The sequence below is a fragment of the Centroberyx gerrardi genome, chromosome 24 (assembly GCF_048128805.1).
Source record: "Centroberyx gerrardi isolate f3 chromosome 24, fCenGer3.hap1.cur.20231027, whole genome shotgun sequence".
Taxonomy (NCBI): domain Eukaryota; kingdom Metazoa; phylum Chordata; class Actinopteri; order Beryciformes; family Berycidae; genus Centroberyx; species Centroberyx gerrardi.
This window is the reverse complement of record NC_136020.1, coordinates 3,572,909-3,600,010: the sequence shown is the minus strand read 5'-3', so window position 1 is coordinate 3,600,010 and position 27,102 is coordinate 3,572,909. Positions and strand designations below refer to the sequence as shown.

At 40.8% G+C, this 27,102-nt stretch overlaps 2 protein-coding genes across 3 annotated transcripts in view; one reads left to right on the top strand and one right to left on the bottom strand.

Moving 5' to 3' along the window:
* The window catches only part of ptpro (protein tyrosine phosphatase receptor type O), a 28,965-nt gene extending 26,463 nt beyond the window's left edge, over positions 1-2,502 (top strand). The window contains exons 25-26 of the mRNA XM_071915770.2: positions 942-1,077; positions 2,398-2,502. Coding sequence (XP_071771871.2) covers positions 942-1,077; positions 2,398-2,502 — 241 coding nt within the window. The remainder of the gene's footprint in view (positions 1-941; positions 1,078-2,397) is intronic.
* Positions 2,503-9,094: 6,592 nt separating this feature from the next.
* eps8a (EGFR pathway substrate 8a, signaling adaptor) overlaps positions 9,095-27,102 on the bottom strand; it is a 53,343-nt gene continuing 35,335 nt past the window's right edge. The window contains exons 4-23 of one of the 2 annotated variants that reach the window (XM_071915781.2): positions 26,541-26,608; positions 25,859-26,020; positions 24,304-24,453; positions 23,847-23,929; positions 23,609-23,745; positions 22,470-22,543; positions 21,603-21,729; positions 19,978-20,066; positions 19,795-19,869; positions 19,526-19,674; positions 18,693-18,890; positions 17,822-17,938; positions 16,340-16,451; positions 15,693-15,833; positions 15,255-15,290; positions 14,949-14,972; positions 14,596-14,839; positions 13,959-14,142; positions 12,548-12,680; positions 9,095-9,822 (exon numbers count right to left, since the gene is read on the bottom strand). In XM_071915781.2, coding sequence (XP_071771882.2) covers positions 9,712-9,822; positions 12,548-12,680; positions 13,959-14,142; positions 14,596-14,839; positions 14,949-14,972; positions 15,255-15,290; positions 15,693-15,833; positions 16,340-16,451; positions 17,822-17,938; positions 18,693-18,890; positions 19,526-19,674; positions 19,795-19,869; positions 19,978-20,066; positions 21,603-21,729; positions 22,470-22,543; positions 23,609-23,745; positions 23,847-23,929; positions 24,304-24,453; positions 25,859-26,020; positions 26,541-26,608 — 2,414 coding nt within the window. In that variant the 3' untranslated portion in view covers positions 9,095-9,711. Of the gene's footprint in view, positions 9,823-12,547; positions 12,681-13,958; positions 14,143-14,595; positions 14,840-14,948; positions 14,973-15,254; positions 15,291-15,692; positions 15,834-16,339; positions 16,452-17,821; positions 17,956-18,692; positions 18,891-19,525; positions 19,675-19,794; positions 19,870-19,977; positions 20,067-21,602; positions 21,730-22,469; positions 22,544-23,608; positions 23,746-23,846; positions 23,930-24,303; positions 24,454-25,858; positions 26,021-26,540; positions 26,609-27,102 lie in introns of those variants that run through there. The other variant, XM_078282061.1, reaches the window with a different exon arrangement.

Sequence of the window (27,102 nt, the reverse complement as noted above, 5' to 3'; positions counted from 1 at the left end):
CATTTTACCACTATGAATCTATATTAGATTGATTTTTGTGATTTTGTGTTTGTTAGCTAGCCCACCGTAGTATCTGGTCAGCTAACTATCACTGTAAACGCAACTGATTTGCGCACTAGCTAATGTATAGTAGATGCTTAGCCTTAGCTTAGCTAAATAACGAAGCCCAAAACCAACAGTTTGTTCAGGTTAAGTTGACCCTTCTCAAGCTACAACTCAGAGTGTTTTGGAGTAGAGACTAGAGCTAAAGACACGTTTGCTGTGTCACAGTAACCTACATTTGGAAACAAATCCACCTTATCAGACTATTCACTTTAATATTACTGAATTGACCTGTACCCACACAATCTTCTTTAGGCATCTCTTTTTCTAGCTCACTTGTTATTTAGCATTTATTTGCACATTGCTAATTCTCCAGTGGACCTCAATGGTTGCTAGATTTGAGACACAAAGCCTCTACTACAGCACTATTTGCAGTAATTTACTGTAGCAGCATAGACTACACTGAGTCATAGACCCAAGTAGATGAGCACAGTAATGGTGTGGCCAGCTTCTCAGTATTGACAAAGTGGTCAGAGGCAGAGAGCAGGAAGATGGCTCATATCCTGAACGTCAAGTCTGAGAGGAGCATAGATTAATGGTAATGGTGAGGGCCATGTTTTATGTACTAATTACAACCATAAAAAATCAATAATGTAGGTATGATGTAATGTCTTCTTGTATAGTCATTATTATATTGGAATGCTTCATCCCTCCATTATGAGAATTGTCCAGATGTACAGTAGTTACAGTCATGGTACTTGTGTCAGTTGTCCATGCTTCTTGGCCAGGTCTCCCTTGGAAAAAAGATTTTGAATCTCAATGGGACTTCCTGGTAAAATAAAAGCTATAAATAAAATAAAAAATGATCTCCTGCTGACGGTGTTCCTGGTGTTCCTCAGTGCTGGAGTCGGGAGGACAGGGACATTTATTGCTCTGGATCGTCTGATGCAGCACATCAGAGAGCACGAGTTTGCTGACATCCTGGGCATGGTGTCTGAAATGCGCTCGCATCGCCTGTCTATGGTTCAAACTGAGGTAAGGCTTTAACTAATACTCTAACATTTTCATATAATAAATGTCTGCTACTCTCTATCCCCGACCGCTATAGATTCAACCTGTTGCCAGCTCATGAAAGCTTTTCCATTTGTGTTCTGAACACCCGGTGTCTGGAAGCTCTTTCATGTGAAAAAAAACTCTGCCGTACAGGAAGAGATGCGTTTTACGTTCCGGTTTGTTTGGAATAAACAGAAGAAGAACTGGGTAGTTAGCATGAGCAGTGATAGCCGCCATGGCTGAACAGACAAAGAGAAGAGCGCCACCTACATAAACTCAGACTTCATCAACAGGGAAGTGCAGTGCAAAAGCACCACAGCAACATCCACATGGCACCAAAGATAAACCAAAATAAAAAATAAAAAAAATAAATGAGTAAAATGAGGATGTACTTTAAGTTATGACCAATATTAGCAGCACAAGTTCAGAAAGTCTGAGATATCTAGACTTACAATTTCCAGCCGTATGTCAGATTACATAAAAGTGCACATATTAAAACAGTTTCTCAAATTGTGCGTACATCTGATTAATAAAGCAGTGCATGCAGCTCTTGATGAATTACAAGTGCCTCTGAGACTGAACACATGAAACTGAAAATCCTCATGCCCACACCACCCCATTTCCTGATGAGTAATTGTGCCACTTTCACAATGGTGTGACCAAATGGAAATGAAAGTAGCATGTAATCATTCCAGTGTAACAACAGTATTCACCAGGCCACACAGGCTTTTCTTTCTATGTGATGTAATGCAACTGTTAAAGGCTTCAAACATACAAGAGATTCACTTTTCAAAGTCATTCAATAAAATAGCATTTCAACACAACATTGATCATAACATTGGCATCTTCTGAGAAAATTACATTCTGTACCTTAAAAACTGGGAACTGAAACTCAGTAATGTGTAACTCAAAATTTTGAAATAAAAGATGCACGCAAAGCTTAATCCACTCAGTTATTTTTTAATCAGGCATACCGTGGCCATTGAGTTGAAAATTAAATCCAAGTAGGTTTTAAGAATGATGTACTAACAGACATTTAGTGCACAGGAGCCATTTCAACGTGCCTGCCTGAACACACAAATCTGATCTATGCCACATACAGCATACAATGGTGTGTGGACAGTAGGAAGTAAGTGGAAAAGCCTCTGAAACCGCATTTAGGCCATCATGAGACACTAAAACTCTCCATTGAAACCCAGACTAATGAAATTATTCTGGTGTTAGTAGCTTTAAGTGAAGAAATAATTGACCAAAAACATCCACCAATTCACTTTAACCTTCTCTTGTGCTCTCTTCTTCTAGGAACAGTATGTGTTCATCCACCAGTGTGTCCTGCTAATGTGGAAGAAGAAGAAGCAGCAGTCCATCACCAGTGACGTCATCTACGAGAATGCCAGCAAGACATAATGATGGCAGAGTCCTCCAGACGTAAGAAAAAACCTAGAGCTCATAGAGTGTGTTTATACATAGGCAAGCCTGGTAAGGATGAATTGTTCGTATCTACATTGAAAGAATGAATGATTATCCCTTTTTCCTGTCTTGCAGGCTGTGAACACACCCAACCTCCTGTGCTTCAGGCATCCATTCTCTGCAAAGAGATCCGCTTCATCATCAATACCAAAAAACAGCAAAATATCTGATGACACAAGAAAAAGAAAAAAAAAAAGAAATCAACTTTTTGTTTGAATTGGTCTTAAGCATGGGATGGAATTTTGCCTTAAGGAGCCTTCACTGACCGACCACATATTCAACCACAATCCTGCCCTCCGAACTGGACTTTCTCATGTGAAGAGTACACGGGGTTGGAGTTGGAGCATAGGAGCCCTACCGAGCGAATGGATGTCTATAAAAAGGGACCCATATGTGGATCCGTCCTCATTCAGACAACGTGAGGCGACAAATTGGGTGGAACTGAGTCAGTCGGTCAGCAGTTCTCGTTAAATTATGTTTTTTAATCTCAGGATTAGCTGAAAAACCAGCAAGCACACTGGCCTCTTCCTCCGCTTACACCCCAGCTACTGTGGCTCACCGTTAGAAAGTGACATTTTGCGTGCTCGGAAGTAGCCGATCAGGTTCACAGTTCGTTCCGCGTCGTCGGCTGCCCTTTCTGACACGACTGTAGCGTTCACTGGGTAGTTTGTAGTGTTCACATCTTCCGCACTGTCCAGCATTCCTGGCTTTTAAGTGAAGGAAAGCGAGAAGTCGGGTTCAGAACGGCCCGATTCGACCCACGGCTGTCAATAGCAACGTTACACTGCCACCCATACTTTCCATGGGACTAACATGTTGATGATTTACTACTGTAGCGACTGCTCCATGGCTTGAACATGCAATTCGTAGCCAGGAATGCTGCACAGACATTGCGGATTGAGGATATACACTGAAGGAACCCAGCAAGCATTTGACACACGGCGAAGTCCAACGTCCACCAAAACGAGCACAAACATTTTTACAGTACGATATTAAACCAACGTAAAAATTGAGCATTTAAACTGCTTTGGAAAGTGTCTCGAACTGATATCCAAAAGATATTTAGGTCCTGATTTCGCCAAACGATGCAGGTAGCAGCTATGGACGAAAACGGACGTTGTCTCGACTTTCGTGTCAGCGCGGGCCGTCATATTGACACCGATTCAACTTCCAAATGTTTGCTGGGTCTGCACAAGACGTAAAAGGGCACAGAACAGGTTCAAGGGAATGCCTTTCTTTCAGACATTGTCGCCTCAAGCTGCCAACTCCCATGCGAAAAGGCACGGTAGATCGGAGGCCAGTTTAGATGCTAGAGACTGTGGTTGTAGCGATGTAGTTTGTATTTGCACTGAGGCCTTGAAGCTGCCTGACCTGCTGAGAGAAGAAGGGAGTGGGGTGGGGGGGGTTCTGCTGTCGTCTCCCTGTGGCTGCTGCTTCTGATTGTGGAAAACTACTGTACAGCGGTGTTGCTAGATATTCGTTCCGTCCCGTGCACTGTGGGCTCTTCCTAAAGAAGGATGCGCGTCTGAATCTGATGACGTAGGATATCCTAAAACGACGAATGGGGGAGGTTTTTATGTCATCGTCTCAACCTCCAGTTTACCAGGGTACGTTACATTTCATTGGTTGCAACAATCGTGTTTCGAAATGAACAGTGCATGTTAGAAATTGATCATATCTGGCACTTAGAGTAAAGTGAGCCATCGTAGCTCGTCTAAAGATAGCGACTAGTTCTATTACTAAGAGAGTGGAACTGCCGATACCATGAAGAAGTTGCGTGAAGACCTAATATCTGGGTTCCCTTCCGTCTCCGAGGTTGGGAAATGACAGAAACATATCTACTAAGCATATCTCTGTCTCTTGAATACATGATTACTGTACAGAAATTGTTCTCAAGCCATTTTCTCAAGCATCGGTGTCCACTAGTTTTCAGGATCTCATCATTTATGGTCATTTTCATTTATCATCCTTCTACTAGAGCATTTGACTTGAAGGGCAATGAAGAAAATCCACATTTCCCACCCCTGAGGACTGTAGAGAATGTGTGCTTACAGATGAGAATGGTCGACTTGATTTTTACCAAGTTTTTACAGTCTATTCAGGTTGTCAAAATAATGAACCAGCATAAGCTTTGGCTCGCTAATGAAGAGTAATCACTTTTCTGGGAAGATTTCAGTCCATTCTCTTCTCAACGGCTAGGTTAAAGGTCCCATATTACAGGAATTCTAATTTTCCTATTTATATACATATCTGATCAAAGATGTTTAATGAAGACATTTTTAACATTTGATTTTGAGTGCTTAAATTGACAGTTATTGCATTTTCAAAAATCTGTTATTTTTTACAGTTGAACTCCAAATGCATCACAACTGGACTCGGTCCTGACTGGCTCCTCTCACTAAAGAATTACTGAAATCCGTCAAATCGGTTTGCAGAATTTGAACTGGAAAGCCTCCACTCAGCAGGTTTACCTCATTTGAATTAGAGGAGCTGCTGCTGTTGGCCAATCAGGGTCCAGTATTGTGAGGACATCATCTTGAAATTCATTCAATTGAACTAATTCAATTGAAGTTTTAACTAAACTGCATTTATTTTCAAAACATCACGAAAAACAGTATTCTCATCCTGAACCACAGTATATTTGAAAACAAAATCATAAAAAAATATATAATATGGGACCTTTAAAGCTCACCACTGCTAACACATAAATGATGAATAGTAAAAATCATGCTACTGAAATTGCCATCTGCTACTGGCTGAGCTCTGGTGCCAGCCAGGTGATGTCACCACCTGTTGTACTCTATAGAAGGTGGCATTGCCTGGCACCAAAGATCAGCCAATAGCAGATGGCAATTTCAGTAGCATTCTTTTTACCTTTAGACGTCAGGCTTTACACAGATTTGGGTTTGGGGTTTAGTTCCTCTTTAATGCTGGTGTTCGTGTTATATTGGCCTTACCTTGTATCCAGGTTGTAAAAACTGGGAGAAATCAATTAATGCGCGCAAGAACTGAGGTAAGCCAGAGCCTATCAGGCTGTCGGACAATTCAATGTTTACTTGTAAAATGGGATATTTGCAGTACGCCAACTCGATTTCTCATACTGGCCTTTGATCATACTGATTCTTCACAGTCTGAAGTCCTCGCCTGTTTCTGGATCGGAGGACCAGGCAGAGATTAGAGGTTTGACACCTCGGGGTGGTCGCCACTCATTCTGAAATAGGTTACATTTCACTCTTAGATATCAAATGTACTGTACATACTACTACTGTTTAACTATTATGTTTCTACATGTTATTACAAAGTAATTCTTGTGGAAATGACTTTGTTGCTTTATAGGTTTGATTTTTTTTTTAAATTGTTGTATATGTGAATCATCATTACCTGAGCCAGAAACTAAGTTCTGTCATTACGACGATGGTTCGATTTTTTTTTTGGAGGGGGGGGCTTCAGTGTCGACATGAACGGCTGGATGTTTTGGAAAGACCGCCCAGCTTTTAGAAAGCATCTTCAATGTTCTACTTGGGTGCTGGAAGCCACTGTGTGGACATGGAAAAACCCTGGCTGTGGCCGGCGAAAACGCACTTTGGTACGGCTGTCGAAACGGACAGAAAATCTACAGACATTTCCAATAGCTAGGCACTGTACACTCTTTTACAATTCTTTCTCTTGCTCAGTGTGTGTCCAGTCGAAACTTGTACGTCATTGGTGCCATTCTTGTGCATTGTGTCACTTAAAATTAGAGGGATGATCTTTACCTTGGATCATCATCACAGAGTTTTAATGTATGTGTGTGTGCGTGTTGGAAAAACAAATAAAATGTTGCAATATCAATTCTCTTGAGAACAATTCTATATACAGGCTATGTAAAGCTCCATAGAGTCTCTTAAATCAGGGTTCCCACTGTTGTTCTGATGGAAAATTCCATGACATTTCCACTAACTAAGTTACAGCACTTCCATAACTTAAAAATGTTCTTCCTTTCTTGTGTGTTAATGTTTTTCAGGCTGGTTTCTACAGAAGAGTATTAGGATGTATTTGAGTTGAGATTAATCTCTGAATTCTGAGAATAAAGTCTGAATTCTGAGAATGATTCTCTGAAGTCAAATTTTGTTTAATCTCAGAACAAAATTTTTTCATGTGGCCCTATTCCTCTTCCGCAGGCTTCCACAATTGATCTCATCTAATGCAATGAATGTGTGAAACAAGTTGAAAAATACATTCTGCTATATTCCTGTAAAGTGACCCTTTTGTAAAATCCCCTAATATTCCTTGACTTCCCCAGAGAATTCATCAAATTCCCTGACTTTTCCTGTCAGGAATACACCTCAAAATCACATAATATTCCAGGAATTCCATGACCAGGGGGAACTATGTTATCTCATGCCTGCACAGTTTTGCTGGGTCAAACAGAGTATAGAATGTCAACGGTAAGAACAGTATTTCTGGAACAGTGTTTATTGTAGAATTAGCTGATTTATGTGAAAAAGGCACCATGAAAACTATACACATACAATTGCAATTTGCAATGCAATGAATTCTCAATTCTCATATTTTTGATTGACACCTACAACTGTTTGGGTATCAGGGACAGTCAACTAAATATAACAACTCTCCCTCAATTTCATTAACACAACAGCAATTAACCATAAATTGTTAAGTGGACCATTCTACAGCCAACTATTTAGCTTTAAGAATTAACATCATACAGTGCTGTGCTACAGGTCTGGCAAGGACCTATTGTCATAATAGAGACCAATAGATTTTCATTCATTTTCCATTGTCTCACTTCACCCTGTCATATTACACATGCATGGGTCCATATGCTTTCTCAACCTCATCAAGGAAATGGCCCAAGAGATTAAGCGCAAAACTGGAAAAAAAAAATCTATACAACCAGACACAGAAAATGTACTGGTCGATTACTTTTTTGTATAAATTATGTGCAGGCATTTACACTACTTTATACATGTGCTATATAACATTCTCTCCATCTAGTGGGTGTTCTTGTAATAGCAGTAGGCTACTGTATAGTAATTACTCCAAAGAACAGTCTTGGTGCTTTTAGTTTCGTCCCTGTGTTGGAATATAATGCTTTTTTTTTTTTTTTTTTTTTTTTGCTTGTTTATGGCATTTCCTCTGTTTGACAAACTTCCTCTGCAGCCACCAAATTTCTTAATGGCTTTTGGTCGATTATTTTTGCAAGATGACATTGACTTTGGATTCCCACTACACAGGCTTTAAGAAATCCACCAAGTTTTTGCTAGATTGGTCTGTTGGTCATTTTCCCTGTTAAGTGATGAGAACACAGACGCCAAAATCATCCATGGGTCCCTGGTGGATCATTGTCTCTGGTACTCCATGCTAACACTTTAGAATAGTATAGCAGTAGCTAGTAGCTAGTAGTTATCCAAAGTAAGAAGACTGACCTTTTAGTAATAAAAAGTTCTTAGTGGTTTTTATTATATGGTTTGTTGGTTCATAAATTTAAAAAAAAACCCTGAAATATTAACTCAACATAGCTGATGTAGCCAGGTTTATAATTGGAACTATTTTAGGTGAGCAACCACGTATTCATCCACTCCTCAGTGATTTTTAGCTGTGACGTCACCCATCGCCCACCACCTTGACTTCCTACAGAAACAGGGAAAGTAGTCCCTGCTAGTTCAAAACAGTAACTTATTTTTCTATCATATTTCATGTATTTCCTCCACAAAACTGCCAGACAGGTTGCATATCATTTAAGATTACTTACCATTTAGCTTTAGAACTGCTACAAGTTCTCATTTTCTCACTATTGAATTGAGATAATGCTAGTAGCCTACCATCACTCAACATAGTGCATGCTAAAGTGTTAGCATGGATAGCATGTTAGCCAAAGATCTACTGGGTGACACAAGATGATTTTGGTGTCTATGTTTAATATATAAGCTGACAGTGGGACAATTTCCCAATCATCCTTTAAACATCCCCTTGGTACTGTGGATCAAGCCTAGGATCCAAAGTGGAGAAAGCACATCCCATGGTTTATTATGTTCAAACCAAGGAGCCAGCATAGATACCTCACATCACTATGTGACTGGACTACATTCCTTTCGGTATATGGATGAATATAGTCCCATTCCCTTTAAGACAAAGCCAAAAGAAACAGATTTACAGCGGCTGCAGTCCATGTCTGCACAGAGAACTACCCGCTTGTTCCTGTCTTCCTTAAATACACATTCCTCAAAAATACTAAATTGCGATAATGAATGATTTTAGAGGGTTGATTTTTGATTCATCTCAATAGTAGATATACATTTACATATATTTATTCTTGTGCAAAAATGCTAATAGCTAAATCTAATGATGTCATCCAAGAAATCTGTTCCTTTGTGATTGCTTAGCTCCTAAATCGTTGAACTTAGATAAACGGTAGGATTTCATAAATTAGATATTATTATAAAGTTATTTAATCCATTTAATGGAAAGGTATAATCATTATTTTCACCTCTTCACTTTTTCAGTTTGTCAGTTCTATTATCAGTTATATTAAGTTACTCTTTTGGTATAACTGTAAAATAAAAAAAGGAAGATGTATATAAATATCATAATTCTCAGAAATGTATACAATTATATTGTCTGTTATTCACTATTTTCTTCTGAAATAATAGTCAGCACATTAGCAGTACCCAACATTCACCGTTTTTGGTTCATTTCAATTTCTGAAACCTTCTGTTTCACATACATATCATCAACCCGACAGTAAGCATAAACAGCAACTACCTAACAGCCATTCTCTTAAATAAATACTGAGAGGCTTTGCTTTAGAAAATGTGTACAACTTTCCTTCAGTCTTTTCAAATACCAAAGATATACAAAACTCTTCTGATCACCTACGTCAGTCAAACCAGAAAATGACGCAGTGTCAATTCCAAAACTTCACATGAATTATCAGGCAAACATGGCAGAATCTTCTCCGTTTGTGGTTGCTCTGTGTACTTTTGCGCATACTGGACGGTCCCAAAGGTCGGTCGCTTTGTTTTCTACGGAGACGAGCAGAAAATTTCCTGCCTGCGCCGCATTTTCTCGAGGAACTCGGCATGGTCGGCCGCCGCCTGGGGATAACAATAGTGACAGACAGCGGGGGTGGGGTTTTCAAAATAGAGATCAGTGGGTGCTGCCTTCATCAAAAGACTCCACCCCTGAATCGCAGGTACTGGCCGCCAGTTTCTCCTGCCTCCTCCTCATGATCTCCTGGAGCTCAGAGCCTGAACTCCTCTGTAGATACAGATAGAGGAAAGAGAGAGAGAAGACAGAGTGGTGAAGAGGTGAGGAGAGAGAGAGAAAGCGAGAAAGAAAATAAAACAACAGAGAACCAGAGAGATAAATGGTCAGATAATTCGAAGACGACACCAGTTGAAAACTCAGAGGAGCGCCTTATCGGCTGGGAAGCTGGGACAGTTCTTTGCCAACAAGCTACTGAGCGGATCTCCTGTCCCATTCGTGGAACTGAGAACATTTTCTCAACAAATGTGATGAGAAAATCCTCTGGTCATTCAGGACCTAATAAGAATACCCTCACCAGACCTGAGGAAGTACTCATAGCCAAATTGCCACTCTAAGCCATGAAGACCACATGGATGAGGATGCCTACATGAATCATCTGGTCTAGTCAGGGAACATGTTTGAAGTTCTCAGGTGAAAAGGCTCTTAAAGCTTACAGGGTAAGATGCTGCAAGGGTTTTGAGAGCTGATCCAGAGATTCCTACAGAACTTTATCAATGGCACATACCATTAGTTTCTAGTTATTGAACATTGTACTATAAATGTTGAATATTCCATATTAAAGAGGTGCTATAGGTAACATTTATCATTAATAAAAAATCACCACTTTAATTTTGAGATATTAGTATAATTACTGTAAACAAACAAGACCGTAGCCAAGAAGATTGGTAGCCTCTAGTGGCCTCTACACTGCATTTTGCATTTGGTGCCACCAGGTCGGATTTGGTGGGAAATCTGATGGATTGCTTTACAGCACAAAACAGGAAGAGGGAGCTGTTCTTCCAAGGCAAATGCAGCTAAAGCATTTAGAGTTTCTGGCAGCAGATGGTGGAAGGAGTGAAAGGCCGATGGATTTTTTTTAAATTCTCCTCACGGAGGGGAGGGGAGACAGAGAGCAACAGGGTTTATAGGAAATGTGGTCTTAATTTGGATTAACACTAGCACTAACAATACCACTGGTGTGAGGTAGAGGCTACCAGTTGTCTCCACTATGGTCTCATTTGTTTATAGTAATTATACCAAGGCATCACAATTAATTTGACAGTGATTGATGTTTAGAAATGATACATGTAGCACCTTTAAGAGTGATGTTTGGTTAAAGAATAGAGTGAATGTATAAGTACAGTACTTTGAAAATTTTTTAAATGTTCTTTACTTCCTTTCACAATTTCATTTTTTGGACCGCAGGTTAAAAGGAGCTGTTGTCAGCTCAACAGCTATTGGGGAGCCAAATAAAATAAATATGTATTAGTTTATAGTAATATGTATTAGTGAATATTAGTATTAGATTTGTAGGCATCACTGCAGCAACAACTACTTACATGAATGGAGCAGAAATGAAATCTTTATGAGATTATACTTATGTGTGACAAATTAAAATAATTGTGAGATGGGGTTCCATGTTATGCAAGCATTGCACAGCCATTTGGAAATGACTTTTAACATTAATTTGACTGCCGTCCAAAGCCAGGAGACAGAAAACACAGTATAGTACGGAGCTTTTGTCTCTTCCAGATATCATTCCAGCCAGACAAGCTTCTACATCTTCTATATCTACAGGGCGGGCTGGATCAAAGGGTGAGTGGTGAGGGTTAGAGACATGTAGATGGGGACTGGCAGAGGAAGTGGAACACTCTGGAGCTGGTGCATTCAGGGAGTTAAAGGGGGATTACTGTACAGCCACAGCAGTTATTTAGGAAGACATATACTGATACTACTTTAAATACTGCTACACAATATAGGTTTGGTGCATTATCCTGCTGGCCAGAATTAGGAACGAGAAAGAAAATACAAAAAAGTATCTATTACAGTACTTTCGATTAAAATGCTATTTGGCAAGGACATAAGCAAGCCAGACTATATGGGCTGAAACGCATGCAATTACTTTAAAAATTGTATACTTCCTTTAAAGCTGGCCAACAGAATAGAGCCGTGAACATCAATTGTACACACAATACCTTAATCAATGTGGGAATAGAATCAGAAGATCAAAGGAGGATCAGAAGAAAACCTGCAGGTAGGAAATAGACACCACAGACCAGACCTTGCCAGAGTTGGGGGATATCAGCTTAATGACACTGTAGACCAGCAGACCTAGCCACCATGCATCCTGCAATCTCAACACCTTCACCGCACATACTTAAAAATAACAGCCATAAAATCCATAGACTATCCTAAAGACTGACTGACATACTGAAACAAAACTGTGGATTACAATGTAATACTAGACTCACTGGTAATCATTTCTATAATAAAGCATAAGGCAACCTTTCACAGAAAATCTAAATCTAATCTAGACACTAAAATGGACTCTTCATTGAAACCCAGACTAATGAAATTCTTTTAGGCTTAGCAGTTCTTTAAGGCAAGGTGACCCACCCCATCTATTCAATGGTAGGTAAAACTCTGCGATACATTGCTGCCTTTAAATGAAGAACTAATTTACAACCAAAAAAATTGAAGGAACCTCCATCATATCAGAGGTGTACGACACTGACTGGCCAATATATGATATCTAATAAAAGTTCAATATCGGCCCGCTATATTGGTCTAACCCCAATTCCCATGATAAACCACACAGATAAGGCAACTTCTCAAATGGAAGAAAAAAATTATGTTAACATATTATATATCTCAACAGCGGGATATGTTTTGTCAATTCACAATAACCCCAACTGTAGCCATGGCAGCAATGCCATGGAGGACCCCTGATACCCACCTCGAGAGCAGTCTTCTGGACAGTGACCTGGCTAAAGACCCTGGCTCCATCATCTGGACACACCGTCTTCAGCTCCTCCTTGTTGAGTGAGAAGAGCTGGGCTCCTGTCAGCACTCCTAGACTGGTGATGGTGCTGGGAAGAGAAGAGACCAAGACCATCTATAAGCATTTTGATAGCTCTGAAATTCTCTAAAGACCCTAACCCTTCTGAAGATCACATAATAATCTATACATGAATGAGGGTAAAAGGTATTATGACATTAAAGGATAATGCTGGTGTTTTTTAATGCATTTCTTACTGTCAACAAATCCTATGAAAATAACAAAATCAGCAATGATTTTGTTTTGCTAACAAGTCTCGTCCATGTAGCCGGTGCCCAATGAAGCCATGTCCCAGCAGCCATAGAACTCCACTGTATTAAAAAAACTATTAAAAACACGTCAAAGAGCCATGCTGTTGCTCTGGGCAGCATATTTCATCATCACGATGCACCGGGCCAGCCAACTTTTTCCTCAAACAACTTAATAAACCAACCGTAAACACGTTTGCGATCTCAGGAAAGTAGTTCCGTAGCACCGAAAATAGTCCCCGGCGTAATGAAGAATTTGTTCCCATTTGAATTTGATTTGGTAATAACTACAACAGCCTGACTTTTCGTGGTAACAGTTTGCAATTTTTAAAATAGAAACTATGTCTTTGTGAGCAGTATTTAAAGGTTTTTAGCTTACAATTGGAGCCAATGACTTCCAGGTTGAAGGCTAAAAACAGTACATGGGAAGTCGGAAAGTAATGGGAGTAGAGCAAACGCATTGTTGATTTTGTTATTTTCATAGGATTTGTTGACGGTAAGAAATGCATTAAAAAACACCAGCGTTATCCTTTAACTGCCAGTTAGGTGCAGCAGCTGCAGGAATGTGGTCATATCGAACCGCGGTGGTGAAGAGAGAACTGAAGCCTCAAAGCAAAATTTAGCAGTCAATCATCAATTTACCGTTCTGACCCTCAGCTATGGTCATGAGCTATGGGTACTGCCCAAAAGAATGAGATCACAGATACAAGCAGCAGAAATTAGGTTTCTCTGCAGCATGATGGGGTGAGGAACTCAGCAATGCTGGAGGACCTCAGAGTCGAGCCAATGCTCCTCCACATTGAGCGGAACTAGTTGAGGGGGTTCAGGCACCTGGTAAGGATGAACCCCTGCCTCCCTTTGGAGATTTACCGGGCACGAAGGACTGGGAGGAGAATCTGAGTTAGACCCAGGACACACTAGAGGTACTACATCTCCTAGCTGGCCTGGGAGGGCCTGGAGAACCTCAAGGAGGAGCTGGAGAATGTACAACAGGCCAAGAAGAGGCAAGAAGAGGAAAGAACCCAACAGACACAGAACATGTCCTTAGTAGAAGAACTTACACTGGGCTGAAGCCTTTCACCTCCAACCAGGCTTTGACATCCTCTGGGGTGGAGTCATAGGTGATGTTGATGGAGGGCAGGCTGGTGCTACGAGAAGGAGCCTGGAACTTCTTCTGGGCACTGCGGCCCAGAGTTAGCCTGTGCATCAGCTCATCTTGGACCTCCTCCATGTTGGATTTCCGGCCTACAGGGAGAAGCAGACACCAGCCATTCAGACACATAGCATGCAGATCCAAATGATCAGTAACCAAATAGAAAATGTTTTTACAGTAGTAAAGTCCATGGTTTTGCTGATAAACAATGATCTTGAGGAAGTATGGTATGCAGTTGGAATATTACTTGCAAGTACAATGGTTCATGTTTTGTGCCACAAAGCAATCTCTCGTTGTACTGTAAATCAATCCAGCAGATTTCCCGCCAAATCTGACCCAGTGTCACACAATGTAAAATGCAGTGTAGCGGCCGGTACAGGATGCCAATTTTCTCTGCAATGGTCCCGTTTTTTCTTAAGGTAACTAGACTATTATCTCAAAGTTATTCTGGTAATGATTACTGATGTTAAAATGCTACACATAGCGCTTTTAATGCAACACATCTCAAAGACCAATCAATTTGCTGTAGCGATGGAGCGACTCACGGCTGACAGGTAGGGGCCGCTGGTTGGCGTGTTCCCTCATTGTGATGCTGCCGTTGTCGCTGGACGTCGTGCTGTTCTGACGGCTCACCACGCTGTTGGCCGCTGGCCTGGCGGGCTCTGCGGCCGGGGGAGGCAGCGGCGGCGTGGGGAGCCTCGCCAGGGCTGGAGGAGGGGGCATGGGAGCCGGAGGCATTGGCGTCGCCACTGGTTTGCTGGGGATGAAGTCTGTCTTTGTAGTCTGTTTCTGATAGAGGAGAGGTGGAAATGTGGCTTTGTCTCCATGAAAGAACACAGCGTTTAGATTTACGTTGGACTCACTTCTAGTTCAATTTCCAAAGATGTGGTTTGTTTACCTCATTCAACTCTCCCAGTAATTGCTGGCAGGGTGAAATTAAAAATAAAACACGGTCATAGTGAGAGGGTGTTATGGTTTACTAACAGCACTGCAAACTCACTAGAGGGGAATTACCTACTGTAATATTATTGGTCTACTTTGTCTTGTATTGTGGCAAGGTTCTAATATTTAACTAAGCAAATAGATCATATCCTAGAAAACAGCTTTAGTTCCACAGCACAACAACCGGGAGCCTAGAGGAAATTACTAAGAGGAAGCGAGAAAGCAATTCCACTAGAAACACTCGGCACACAACCCGCCCTACCTTGAACAACTCAAACTCCTTCTTTGGCATCATAAGCTTTAATTGTCAAAATGGAGAACACATGGGATGGAGATGAAAGGAAGTCATTTAACGGATAATGAAACTCATGATGTGACTATAAAGTTGATGAGGAGCATGCAGAGTTTTACAGAGCATGATATGACCTAGTACAGTGATGCATATAATGAACATGACTCACGGTGACTACAACCATCCAAACCCATCGGTTGCACTACACTATTACATTGTCATAAGAATAATATCGATAAGAATATTGATAAAAAACAAAAAAAGTTAAAAAAAACTTAAACACTTAACAAAAATGACAGGAAGGAAGACACAATGTGATCAAAGTCATAAGAAAAGGCCATAATAATATTAATGATGTCAGCAAGTTGCATAATGCATATCGTTCTGTGAGGGTATGTTCATCCCTACCTGTATGGTGTGGCTGTAGATGGGCTCTCCTCTGCCTGTTATGTCCACCGCTTTGGTGATCTCCAGAATGTTATTTGGCACATAGCCGGACGCCCCACAGCCATTACGGACCTTCCACCACTGCTTCCTGTCATCAAGAACCTGTTGGAGAAGTGTATCATGGGTTACATTTTATTGATGTACACTGATTTGGGATTAGAATTTAATTTATAGTTTGTCGGTTGTTACGTAATGGATAATGTACAGTGAGCTGGTCCCAACAGGGTGAATCAAGACCCCGGCATGAAGTGGAGATCATGCTGAAGGGGCTTGTTTTGCCATAATGACCAGTTCCCAAAATATTGATTTAAAATGATTTTATTACAAGCTAAAGTAATTTACAAGATTCCGCAAAAAAAGTTCAGCAATGTAACCATAGAAACGTCTGTAGCTAGCATTCATGGCTACACTGTAGCAGAATTGTAACCATGGAAACGTCTGTAGCTAGCATTCATGGCTACACTGTAGCAGAATTGTAACCATGGAAACGTCTGTAGCTAGCATCCATGGCTACACTGTGGCAGAATTGTCACCATGGAAACGTCTAGCTAGCATTCATGGCTACACTGTAGCAGAACTGTAACTGAAGAAAAAAAAAGCTTGTTTACCTCAACAACCTCATCCTTGAGAACAGAGAGCTCTGTGTTGTTTCTTGCCACAAAGTCATATTTAGATTTGGCAAACATTTTTGGCTGGCCTCTGCTATCGGCATCATCATTTCTGAAACATACAATCAGATTAAAACATTAGAGGTATAATTACAGAAAAAATAAATCTATGTAGCTATTGTCACCATTAGTCACTATTCAGCACTTACCACTGTTAGAGCACGTTTAAGTAACTAAACCCCAAACCCAAATTTGTGTAAAGCCTGACATCTAATGGTAAAGCATGCTGCTGAAATGGCCATCTGCTATTGGCTGATCTGTGGTGCCAGGTGATGTATTGGCATGCGTTTTACCATTAGATGTCAGGCTTTACACAGATTTGGATTTCAGGTTTAGTAACACTTTAATTTACGTCTGAAATGTCTGACACATTTAACAAATCTATGCACTATAGCAAACAGATAATGATGCTTAAAATACAACTTTGACAACACAGTGTACAATCGTGAACACAACTGACTAAACAATTGTAAGGAGCTACACATGCAAAATGAAAAAACTGCATGAGATGTACAAGACAGTGATACATGCTATTGAATGAATAAATATAATGGGAATGGGAGCAAGCCAAACATTGACTGCTACTTATACCAATAATAATATTACAGCCATGGAGAAGTGTCCCAACTTTAATATCAGGTTATTGAGAGACAAATGAAGGGTAAAGTTAGAGATTAGCTTTAGAGGCTCTTCAGCAAGGGAAGTCAGGCGGCCAATGAAGAGGAAGAATGATCATAACTAGAAGGCGAGACATTTGAATAAAGTCACTGTAAGTCACAGTGCAAGTAATGAGAGTTAATTCTAGGGTTAGACTGATATATCGAGCCGATACTGGCTAGTCAATGTTATCCACTGCCAATATGATGGAGGTTTTACTCAACAGCTTCAGGGGTGTCAGTCTGTAAAAGCTGCCTTAAGGAACTGCTCACCCACCTGAAAGACTTTCATTCTTCTGGCTTTCAGTGTTTTAGTGTTTCATGATGGTCTGAATGCTGTTTCAGAGGCTTTTCCACCCCAACAAAAATAAAATTCTGGAGGAATAATTTTGGGGCTGAAAATGGTCAAAATTATATATACAGAAAATCAGCACAAACTATCAGCAGCTTCAATCCAAAAATATCAGTATTGGCCATCAAAAACCCATATCAGTCGGACCCTAGTAACTCCTGCGTAGGTTTAAATAAATACCGAGGCACAACAGCTACTAATACATGGACAGTAGGGCACAGAATCGCCCAAGAAGACACAAAGATACAGATATATCAGCAATGTTACGGTTAGAATCAGGAAATGAACAGATTGGACACCAGAGATGACCACACACATATTTCCCCAGTTGAGAGGGGGGGTGATTTTAGCGACAGTAAAGTGGGAGCAGTTCTCCAGGGTGCGCCGCCTTTTGTCATGTGACCTCAACGTTACCGATCTACGCGGCGGCTGACAGCCTGTTTAAAGGCGGCCACGGCCATGTCCGGGTCCAGTAGGTGCATGCGTTTGTAGGCTGTGTTGCTGAAAGCGTACCCGTCTGCGGGGGGGAAACTCGGTCCCGCCGTTTGCTATAAAAAAAAAAATAAAAAAAAGAGAGAAAATACATATAACGCAAATTAATAGGTCACAGGAGACAGAAATGGAAACATTTTTCACACTTTTCAGAGGAATATTATCATCTATATATGATCAGTATATAATGGAGGTATGTTATCTTGTCTACATTTAAGATAGAGTTGTATTATTAATACTAGTTTATTTTGTTTGTTCAACCACACCTCTTATATTTATTCTCTCGCTATCACATATTGGATCAATCCCATTTGAATTTCTGCCCGTTTATTATTTTTTTTACAGCATTTTTTCCTGTTTAACATATCCTTCTCCAAACATAAATATATAATATTCATACGCAGCACTTTCTAAGCCTACTGAAATATTAGTCTGTGCACACATTAAAAAATAAATACTTTCTTTGTGTTGAAAAATAGGATAGAACAAACCATGTATTTCAATAGCACTCAAGGCTTTTTTTCCACATTGTGTGTAATTTTTACACTGCAGGAGGTAAAGCACTTTTTTTTTGGTTCCCATTTCAAGCTCCACAAGTTGATTTTGCACCCTAACTGGCAGTGAGAGATAACCAATTGAATTTTCAAAACTTTAAAGAACTTAATTACCCAGAAATCCTGTGAGGAGAGGTATATCTGGCTACAGCTGAACGGGAGCGCTCTAGGCTATAACGGCGGTGGGATCAAGCATCTGTGTTCAAATGCAATTCATGTCGATTTCCATGAAAAAGCACCCTTCGGGTCTCACCTCCTGGGCTAGTCTGTGCTTCACCTCCTCCTGCCTGTGGATCTCAGCGTGGGCCAGAGTGTCAGCCAGCTGGGCCAGCTCCTGCTCCCGGGACGGAGCCGCGTAGGGCAACGCCGGAGGCTCCCAGCCGTCCCGAAACCGCAACACGCACGAAGGAAAGTAGTGGTCTTTAGGCCACTCCAGCCTGGAGGGAAAAAGTGAGAGGAGTGGATGAGGAGACAGCGAGGTTCCCACTGTGACCCTGATGTAAAATTCCAGGATTTTCGATGACTTTCCAGAACTAAACCCTTCTATACGAGCTAAACATGTTCTTCTTTCCTGGTTTGTTAATGATGTTCTTCAGCCTGGTTTCCACTCCAATTGGGCTAAAAAACATCTAATGCAATGAATGTGTGAAACAAGTTGGAAAATACTTTCTGCTATATTCCTGTAAAGTGACCCATTCCCCGACTTTCCCTGCTTGGAATACATCTCTCTACATTCCATGATATTCCAGAAATCCCATGACCATATAGTGATGGTATTATTGCTTGGAATTTTTATGTATGCCTACTGCAATAGGATTTTGATACAAAAATAAAAATAAGAATATAAAACTTTTGTAAATTTTTTGGCATTGTTAAATAGGTGTATGTTAAGATATGGAGAATTAGCTAGCAAGGTGAAAAAAATAATAATTTCATTGTTTCATTGACTTTAAGTCTCAACTAACATTTAGGCCAAAGACTGTATATAATCAAGGCTTTGAAATGTTATCATCTCAAAAAGCTGCCGGTGTGGCAGGAAAAAGACATTTCGGGACTCGGAAATCAACTCTACCTGGATTTGGTCCAGCCGTCCCCTAGTGCCACCCATAGGTGCCTCTCCTCTGCTGTGCCTGATGTGTGCAGGAAGTCTATGGCTTCCCTGGTCAGCAGTGGCACCACCACGCTCTTGGCCAGATCCACACCGCCGGACGTCTGGATCACCTGGATTGTGAATATTGATTGATGACTTTAACCATCGTGGATTTAGACAAAACCGCTGGCTTATAGATGAATGGTGCAGTGTATGCACGTTGAAAAGACTGTATAAACTACATGACCTACCATTCTCAGTGGAGTGAAGAGGAAGTGAATCAGATCCACAGCACTTGGGTTCTGAATGTGCTCCCTCAGTTTCCCCTGTAGGTCAGAGTAAATTCATGAACAGACACTGAAGGGAAAAAAGTAAAGAAAATAAAAGATTTCATCGACTAACATGCAGTGTGCAGCCAATACAGATGCTCTTACCAGCAGGTTGAATGCATGTTTGAACTTCTGGAAGCAGTCGACAAACTCTTCCTCACTGGGAGGCTTGGATCGTAGTGTTAGAACGCCCTCTGGTGGACAAAACCAAAAATTCAATTTTTCAAGAACTAAGAAAAAACATTGCTTTGATTTTAGCCCGACCACCATGTAATTTGGAGTTTATCCAATGGGTTTTGAGAGGATTTGATAAGCCAAAGGCTGGTAGAGTTTTCTCAACCCATAGAGGACCATGTCATTCTGAAAATCACCAATATTGGACCTGGCAAGGTCGTCACATGACAGAGATAAAGTCATTTTTGGCCCTGTAGTCTGTCTGTAAGGCTGCATTTCACCCCCCGAAGAACACGGCCAGTCATATCAACTCAAAGATCCCACATCAAATCCAAACTTTCCAAACAGAAATATAACTCAAGTGTGCTACTGGAAAAGGTATTGCTTAATCTTTCAAAATAAAAGTGCATTAATGCTGCCATAGGTAAGGAGGAAAGAGATCAAATCTGCAGAAATTCAAACCAACAAAAGGAACGACTTCTGCCTCAGACTTCACCCTCATTGGTCGGATGGGTTTCCACACATTTCACTTTGAAATGAGAACAGCAGAGGAAAGGGCCTACTGCTGTTTCTGAGATTCTGACATATTATCCTGCTTGTCTTTGACCATCAAAACGTGGCGATTTATTTTTATTACTTCTAAATGTTAATGAAAAAAATAATAAAAGGTACCTACTGCAGCTTTAAGTAAGATTTTTGCTGTCCCATAGCACAAACTGGCTGTAATGTATCTGCAGGGGTTGATAGGGATGTTGATAAATACCATTGACTTGGGGCCAGTTGCTGAGATTTCTGGCTTTCAAAACTCACTTTCTGGTCTGTAGTCTATTTGGAACAAAAACTCCCCACCCATTGGCACTGTCTATGTTGTTGCAATTTCTACTGATCACCAGTAGAGGGCAATAAAAGTCAGATTAAGTTCATGCCCCTTTGAAGTCATGTTCTTATGAAACTAAAACAATTAGTTGTAGAAAACCTACCGCATCTATGAGTTGAATTCTAATTCTGCAAACTATCCGGAACCAGGCATTTCTGGGTCCCACTAGACCAGTGGTTCTCAACATGGGGTCTGGGGACCACCACGGGTCCTTGAGGGGGTTCCAGGGGGTCCCCAGCAAATTGGTGAATTGTTAAACTTCACCATTATCTCATTTACAAGAAGTTAACACAATTAGAGAATGTAGCAGAATGACTATTTTGGTCGTAGTTTCACTGTTATCTCTCTACCTACAATACAGATAGTCATGGAATTCTGGACAAAATCATAGCTAACAATAAAAATAGAAAAAATATATGAACAAGGTTGAGAACCACTGCCCTAGGCAAAGACCACAACTGCTGCAAAACTGAGATCTCTGTGACACTGAGAATACTGTTGTGTTTGGGACTACAGTCCTTGCATTGTGCAACATCATGTGGATTCCATCTATGCTCTCAAAATCACATTGTTTGAGATGTGTGAGAATAACATTACATCCATGCCGCATCAAGAATATGTCGCAGTGGTCTAAATGTGTCCTGCCTTTAAGCAACATGTCAGCCATGTCCAGACTCACCTCCTGGGCCTCTCTTTTTGCCCTTTTTGGATTTCTTCCTCCTGGAAAGCTCATTAAACGCTTCGGCGGCTTTCTGAAGTTTGGTGACAAAGAACTCGATGTCGTCCAGGATGTGGTTCAGGATTTGCTGCAAAACAACACTGATAAGTTTGTTTTCACAAGGCCATGCAGCAGCCAAGCAGACCCCTTCTTATTGTGTTTACTATGATAATTCCAGATACAAGAGGCTCAAGGCTGGAAAACACACTGCTGTACTGTAGTCCATTAGACTGTCTACTGCTTCACTGGTCTGTGGAAATCCCCACCATGCCAGATCTGTGCATGTGTGTGTGTGTGTGTGTGTGTTGAAACATGTTTTAAAAGATTCTAACAGAATTTCTAACTTCATTTTCAGCTGATTTAGCCATATTCATTCAGGAGGGTTAAGCGTTTCATATCACCTTCTAGCATGTCCTTAAAATGACATTTATTTTGCAGTGATTTACTCAAGGCACATCAAGCAGCCGACTCCATCTAATGATTAAACTTAAGCTAACAAGCCACAGTACAAATTTATCAAGGCCTTGATATTTGAGCGATCCCTTACTTTTACGTAACCAGATTTTCTCGATGCCTCAAAACTCCGATTACATTTAACATTGCTACATTGTGAAATCAGCTTAAATCCTTCATCTAGTTTCCTATGCACCTCCATGACCCCGCAGTGAAATCCAGCCCCGTGGCAGGTCCAGAAGCTGCCGACAAGCGGTGCAGGGACATGACATGAAGGCAGACAACGGCCAGAAATATCTGGGACGCCCAAACAAAAGGCTGTTTTCTTTTCTGTGCTCCTCGCCGTGGACAACCAGCCGGACAGATTGAACTCACCACGTCTCGGTCCACCCTGGCCGCCGTCATCTCCACCGGCCCGTCTTCCTCCGAGTACCGTCGCTGTTTCTCATCTGGGAGCAGAAAACACACAGGAGATTAGCCTGTCCGGTTTGCTACATCTTTACTACAGAGATTCTACAGTAAAGGGGTTGATTTGATAGGAGTGGTAAAAGCTAAAGCAATGCACTAAAAGAAAAACATTACTCCTATACTGCAGCGAGCATGTTTTTCAATTTCCCCCTTTTAATTTAATTTTATGTTATTATATATTATATTTTTAATTTAATGTCATTGTTATTATTGTTAATACTGATATCTGTAACCCTATGGGGAGTGGGGGGAGGTAGGGGTGTATGTGTGTGTGTGTGTGTGTGTGTGTGTGTGTGTGTGTGTGTGAGTGTGTGAGTGTGTGTGTGTGTGTGTGTGTGTGTGTGTGCTTCTGCCACAGAACTTCCAAGATTGGGACAAACAGGTTTCAGAAAGACAATTTAAGAATTTTTAAGACCTTTTTAATGCTATCTGGAATTGGATTTAAGATTGGATTTAATTTTACATTGTGTGCCACCAGGTCGGATTTGGCGGGAAATCTGCTGGATTGCTTTATGGCACAAAACAGGAAGAGGGCGCTGTTCTTCCAGAGCAAACGGAGCTAAAGCTTTCAGAGTGTCTGGAAATGGCAGAGGAATGAAAGGCCGATGGAAAAATCACTTGCAACACGTTTACCTTCTTCAGTAAAGCCAAAGACACCAGGAAGGGAGAAAGGAAGCAGCAGTGTTTATGGGAAATGTAGTCTTAATTTGGAGAAACACTAGCACTAACAATACCACTGGTGTGAGATAGAGGCGACCAATCATCTCCACCATGCTCTCATTTATTTACGGTAATTATACCAAGGTGTCACAATAAATTTGACAATAATATATTGATGTTTAAAAATGATACATGAACCAGGCAGGCAGCCATGAGGCAAGATGAACCAGGAGAAAATGTCCTATTTATCTCATGTCAATTTGATGATCAAATTCACTTTTTAAAATGTACTGTTTAAATGTATTTTAAAAAATGCAAAGAAAAATATTATAATAATCTACATTCCTAATGTCTAAGTATACATACATATACATGAGGTCACTCACAGTCTTGTTGCTCAGTGGTCCAGGCTGACCAGGCAGCCACTCTGCTCTTTACATCCACCTGATTCACAGTAGCTGGGGGCTCGGGGGCGGGGGCAGCGGGAGGGGGAGGGATGATCCCATCACTCTTCAGGATCATCCTGCAGACAGACGAAGGGACCGTCCAATCAGACAGAACAATTTAGAACAGCACTGAAAGAGAGCTAAAGCATCTCAGCTGATGTTTAGGAGCGGTGCTTACTTGAGAGCGTCTGGCCTCTTTTTCACCTTGCCGCCTTTGGCGTCAATCATGGCACTTTCAATATCTGCGTGGATCAGATTAGCCTACCAGAAAGTCAACAAAGATAATGTAAGTACATAGCTGAGTAATGCACATACTAAGAGGACAGGACACGAGGAACCATAAGTTACATCAATCAGCAGAAAACCAATTTCAGATTTTTTAAGACCTTTTTAATGCTATTTTGAATTTAACACCAATTTAAAAACAAATTAAAGAAACAAAGCTGGCAAAAACAGCCTGTTTCAGACTGAACAAAGCTAATAAAACTTTGATGAAAAAAATAAGACCTCTAATAACTGGATGTAAGACATTCAAATATTTTTTAAGGCCTTAAATTGAGATAATTGATTTTAAGACGTTTTCAGGACCCACCCTGTTGATGCTGTGTTGGAAACGTACACCACATGCAAGTTACCTTAATATCATCACACTGGAAGAGGTGGAGGTCGGGCTTGCCTTGACCTGACTCTTTGCACACCAGAGCCAGGATGGAGTCGTAGCTGCAGGCGTTCATCACAGCCTGACAGTGCTGGATCGTCCCAATAGGGAAGTTCTCCAGCTCGTTCTGAAACGACAAGCCCAGACTCATCTGACGGGAATCAACTGGGGTTTAAATATGAAGAGTAAAATCTACTGCCACGCCAGTGATGTCAGTGACTTGGCACACCTGAATTTAGGCATCTAAACTGGCATGAAAAGTTTAACTTTATGCAGTGTCAAAGGCTTCAGCAGTTCTTAAGTTAACTCTCACAATGGACAATTTCTGCCTTAAAGGATAACGCTGGTGTTTTTTAATGCATTGCTTACCGTCAACAAATCCTGTGAAAATAACCAAATTTTTGCTCTACTCCCGTTACTTTCTGACTTCCCACGTACCGTTTTTAGCTGTCAACCCGGAAGTCATTGGCTCCAATTGTAAACTAAAAACCTTTAAATACAGCTCACAAAGACATAGTTTCAATTTTAAAAATCACTAACTGTTACCACGAAAAGTCAGGCTGTTGTAGTTATTACCAAATCAAATTCAAATGGGAACAAATTCTTCATTACGCTGGGGACTATTTTCGGTGCTACGGAACTACTTTCCTGAGATCACAAACGTGTTTACAGGCGGCTTATTAAATTGTTAATAAAAAGTCGGCTGGCCCGGTGCATCGCGATGATGAAATATGCTGCCCAGAGCAGCAGCATGGCTCTTTGACATGTTTTTAATCCTTTTTTTAATACAATGGAGTTCTATGGCTGCTGGGACATGGCTTCATTGGGCACCGGCTACATGGACGAGACTTGTTGGTAAAACAAAATCATTGCTGATTTTGTTATTTTCATAGGATTTGACCATGGTAAGCAATGCATTAAAAAACACCAGCGTTATCCTTTAAGGCTCTTGAGGATGACAATTTAACAGAGGTGTGAAGTCAACTTTGCTCAAGTCCCAAGTCAAGAGCAACAAGTCTCAAGACAAGTCTCAAGTCGAAATGTAGTTTACCAAGTCAAGTGCAAGTCAAGTCCATGTCATTAATGTCAAGTCTTAAGTCTAAATGTAGAACAGCAAGTCAAGTCAGAACAAATCAAGAGTCCAGTATCAATTTAATATCTTAAAGAAAACTAAATATCTAGGACTTTTCAATGCAATATGGTTTTAATAGGATAAAAACTTGGTAAGAGCATCATGAGTTTGATTTCTATAATCAGTTTCAACTTCAATAAATTCAATCATTCCATACAAATTCAGGAAACAGAATTTAAATTCAGTCGTCATCGCTTTCAATCTAAGTCATTTACACAAACACAAGATCTCAAGTCAAGACTTTAGAAACCATTTCAAGTCATCAGAGTACAAGTCAAAGTCAAGTCCCAAGTCACCAGAACCCGTGTCGAGTCAAGTCTCAAGTCTTCTCTTCATGCATCAAGTCAAGTCTCAAGCAATTACAATTGTGACTCGAATCTGACTCGACCTTGACGCCCACCTTGGTCTCGTGGTCGATGAGGCTCACTGTCTTCTCCTCCACCTGCAGCAGCATTTCCTGGGTCCAGACCTTCCCTTTGGCATCCAGCAGCCGCAGCTTTCTGATGCCGTCGTCAATGGTGATCATGCCGTCCTTGCGGTCCAGCACAAATGTGGTCAGGTGCTGAGAATAATACAGTTGCAGAAATCAAATTGTCATAAAAGTATAATAGACATTAAAGGTGCTACATGTATCATTTTTAGACCATGGGTGAGACGATTAGTAGCCTCTATCTCATGCCAGTGGTATTATTAGTGCTTGCGTTTCTCAAAATTAATACCACATTTCCCATAAACCCTTTTACTGAAGAGGATCAACATGTTGGAAGTGATTTTTCCACCGGCCTTTCACTCCTTCCACCATCTGCCATTGCGAGAAATTTGAAAGCTTTAGCTCAGTTTGCTCCGGAAGAACAGCGCCTTCTTCCTGTTTTGTGCCATAAAGCAATCCAGCAGGTTTCCCGCCAAATCCGACCAGGTGGCACACAATGTAAAATTCACTGTAGAAACCGGTAGAGGCTGCCAATCTTCTCAGTGACCGTCTCGTTAGTTTACAGTAATTATACTAATATCTCAAAATGAATGCACTAATGATTTATTGATGCTAAAATCTTCATCCATGGCAGCATCTATATTCATCTTACCTCCACATGGTACTGTGACGTGTCCGTCATGCTGTTGATACTGTTTTTGGTGTAGTGTTTTCTTTGCTCTGAAGAAGGCAGATTAAGAAACAGTGTTTATAATGGTGTTATACGGTCACTATATTGATGGTGTTTTTAAGTATAAAAAGATCATGGATTTTTACAGGGAAAGACATGGGAGTAGATCCAGTGGGTAAAACTGCACAACACTCAAGGGGAACAAACCAGTTGGAAGGACACACTACGGATACTGCAATGGCCTGATTTTTGGTTTTCGACTCTGCAGCTCGCCTAACTTTGAGTGATAAAGCTGTGTCGTCTCCATATTTTAGAGCAATTAATTTGATTTTAAATGTATGAAAAAATATGACCACACATCATCCAGCGTTTACCTTCAAGTCTATCAAAGAGCAGGGACCAATGTGGCTAAGCTGTAAAGTCGGCATCATCTCTTGCTTGTTGTCGTACACAAACGCACACTAATTACAGATTCCACATATACACCATTTTGTAGGGCTGGACGGTATATCGAAAATTTACCAAAACAGACACTACACATCTT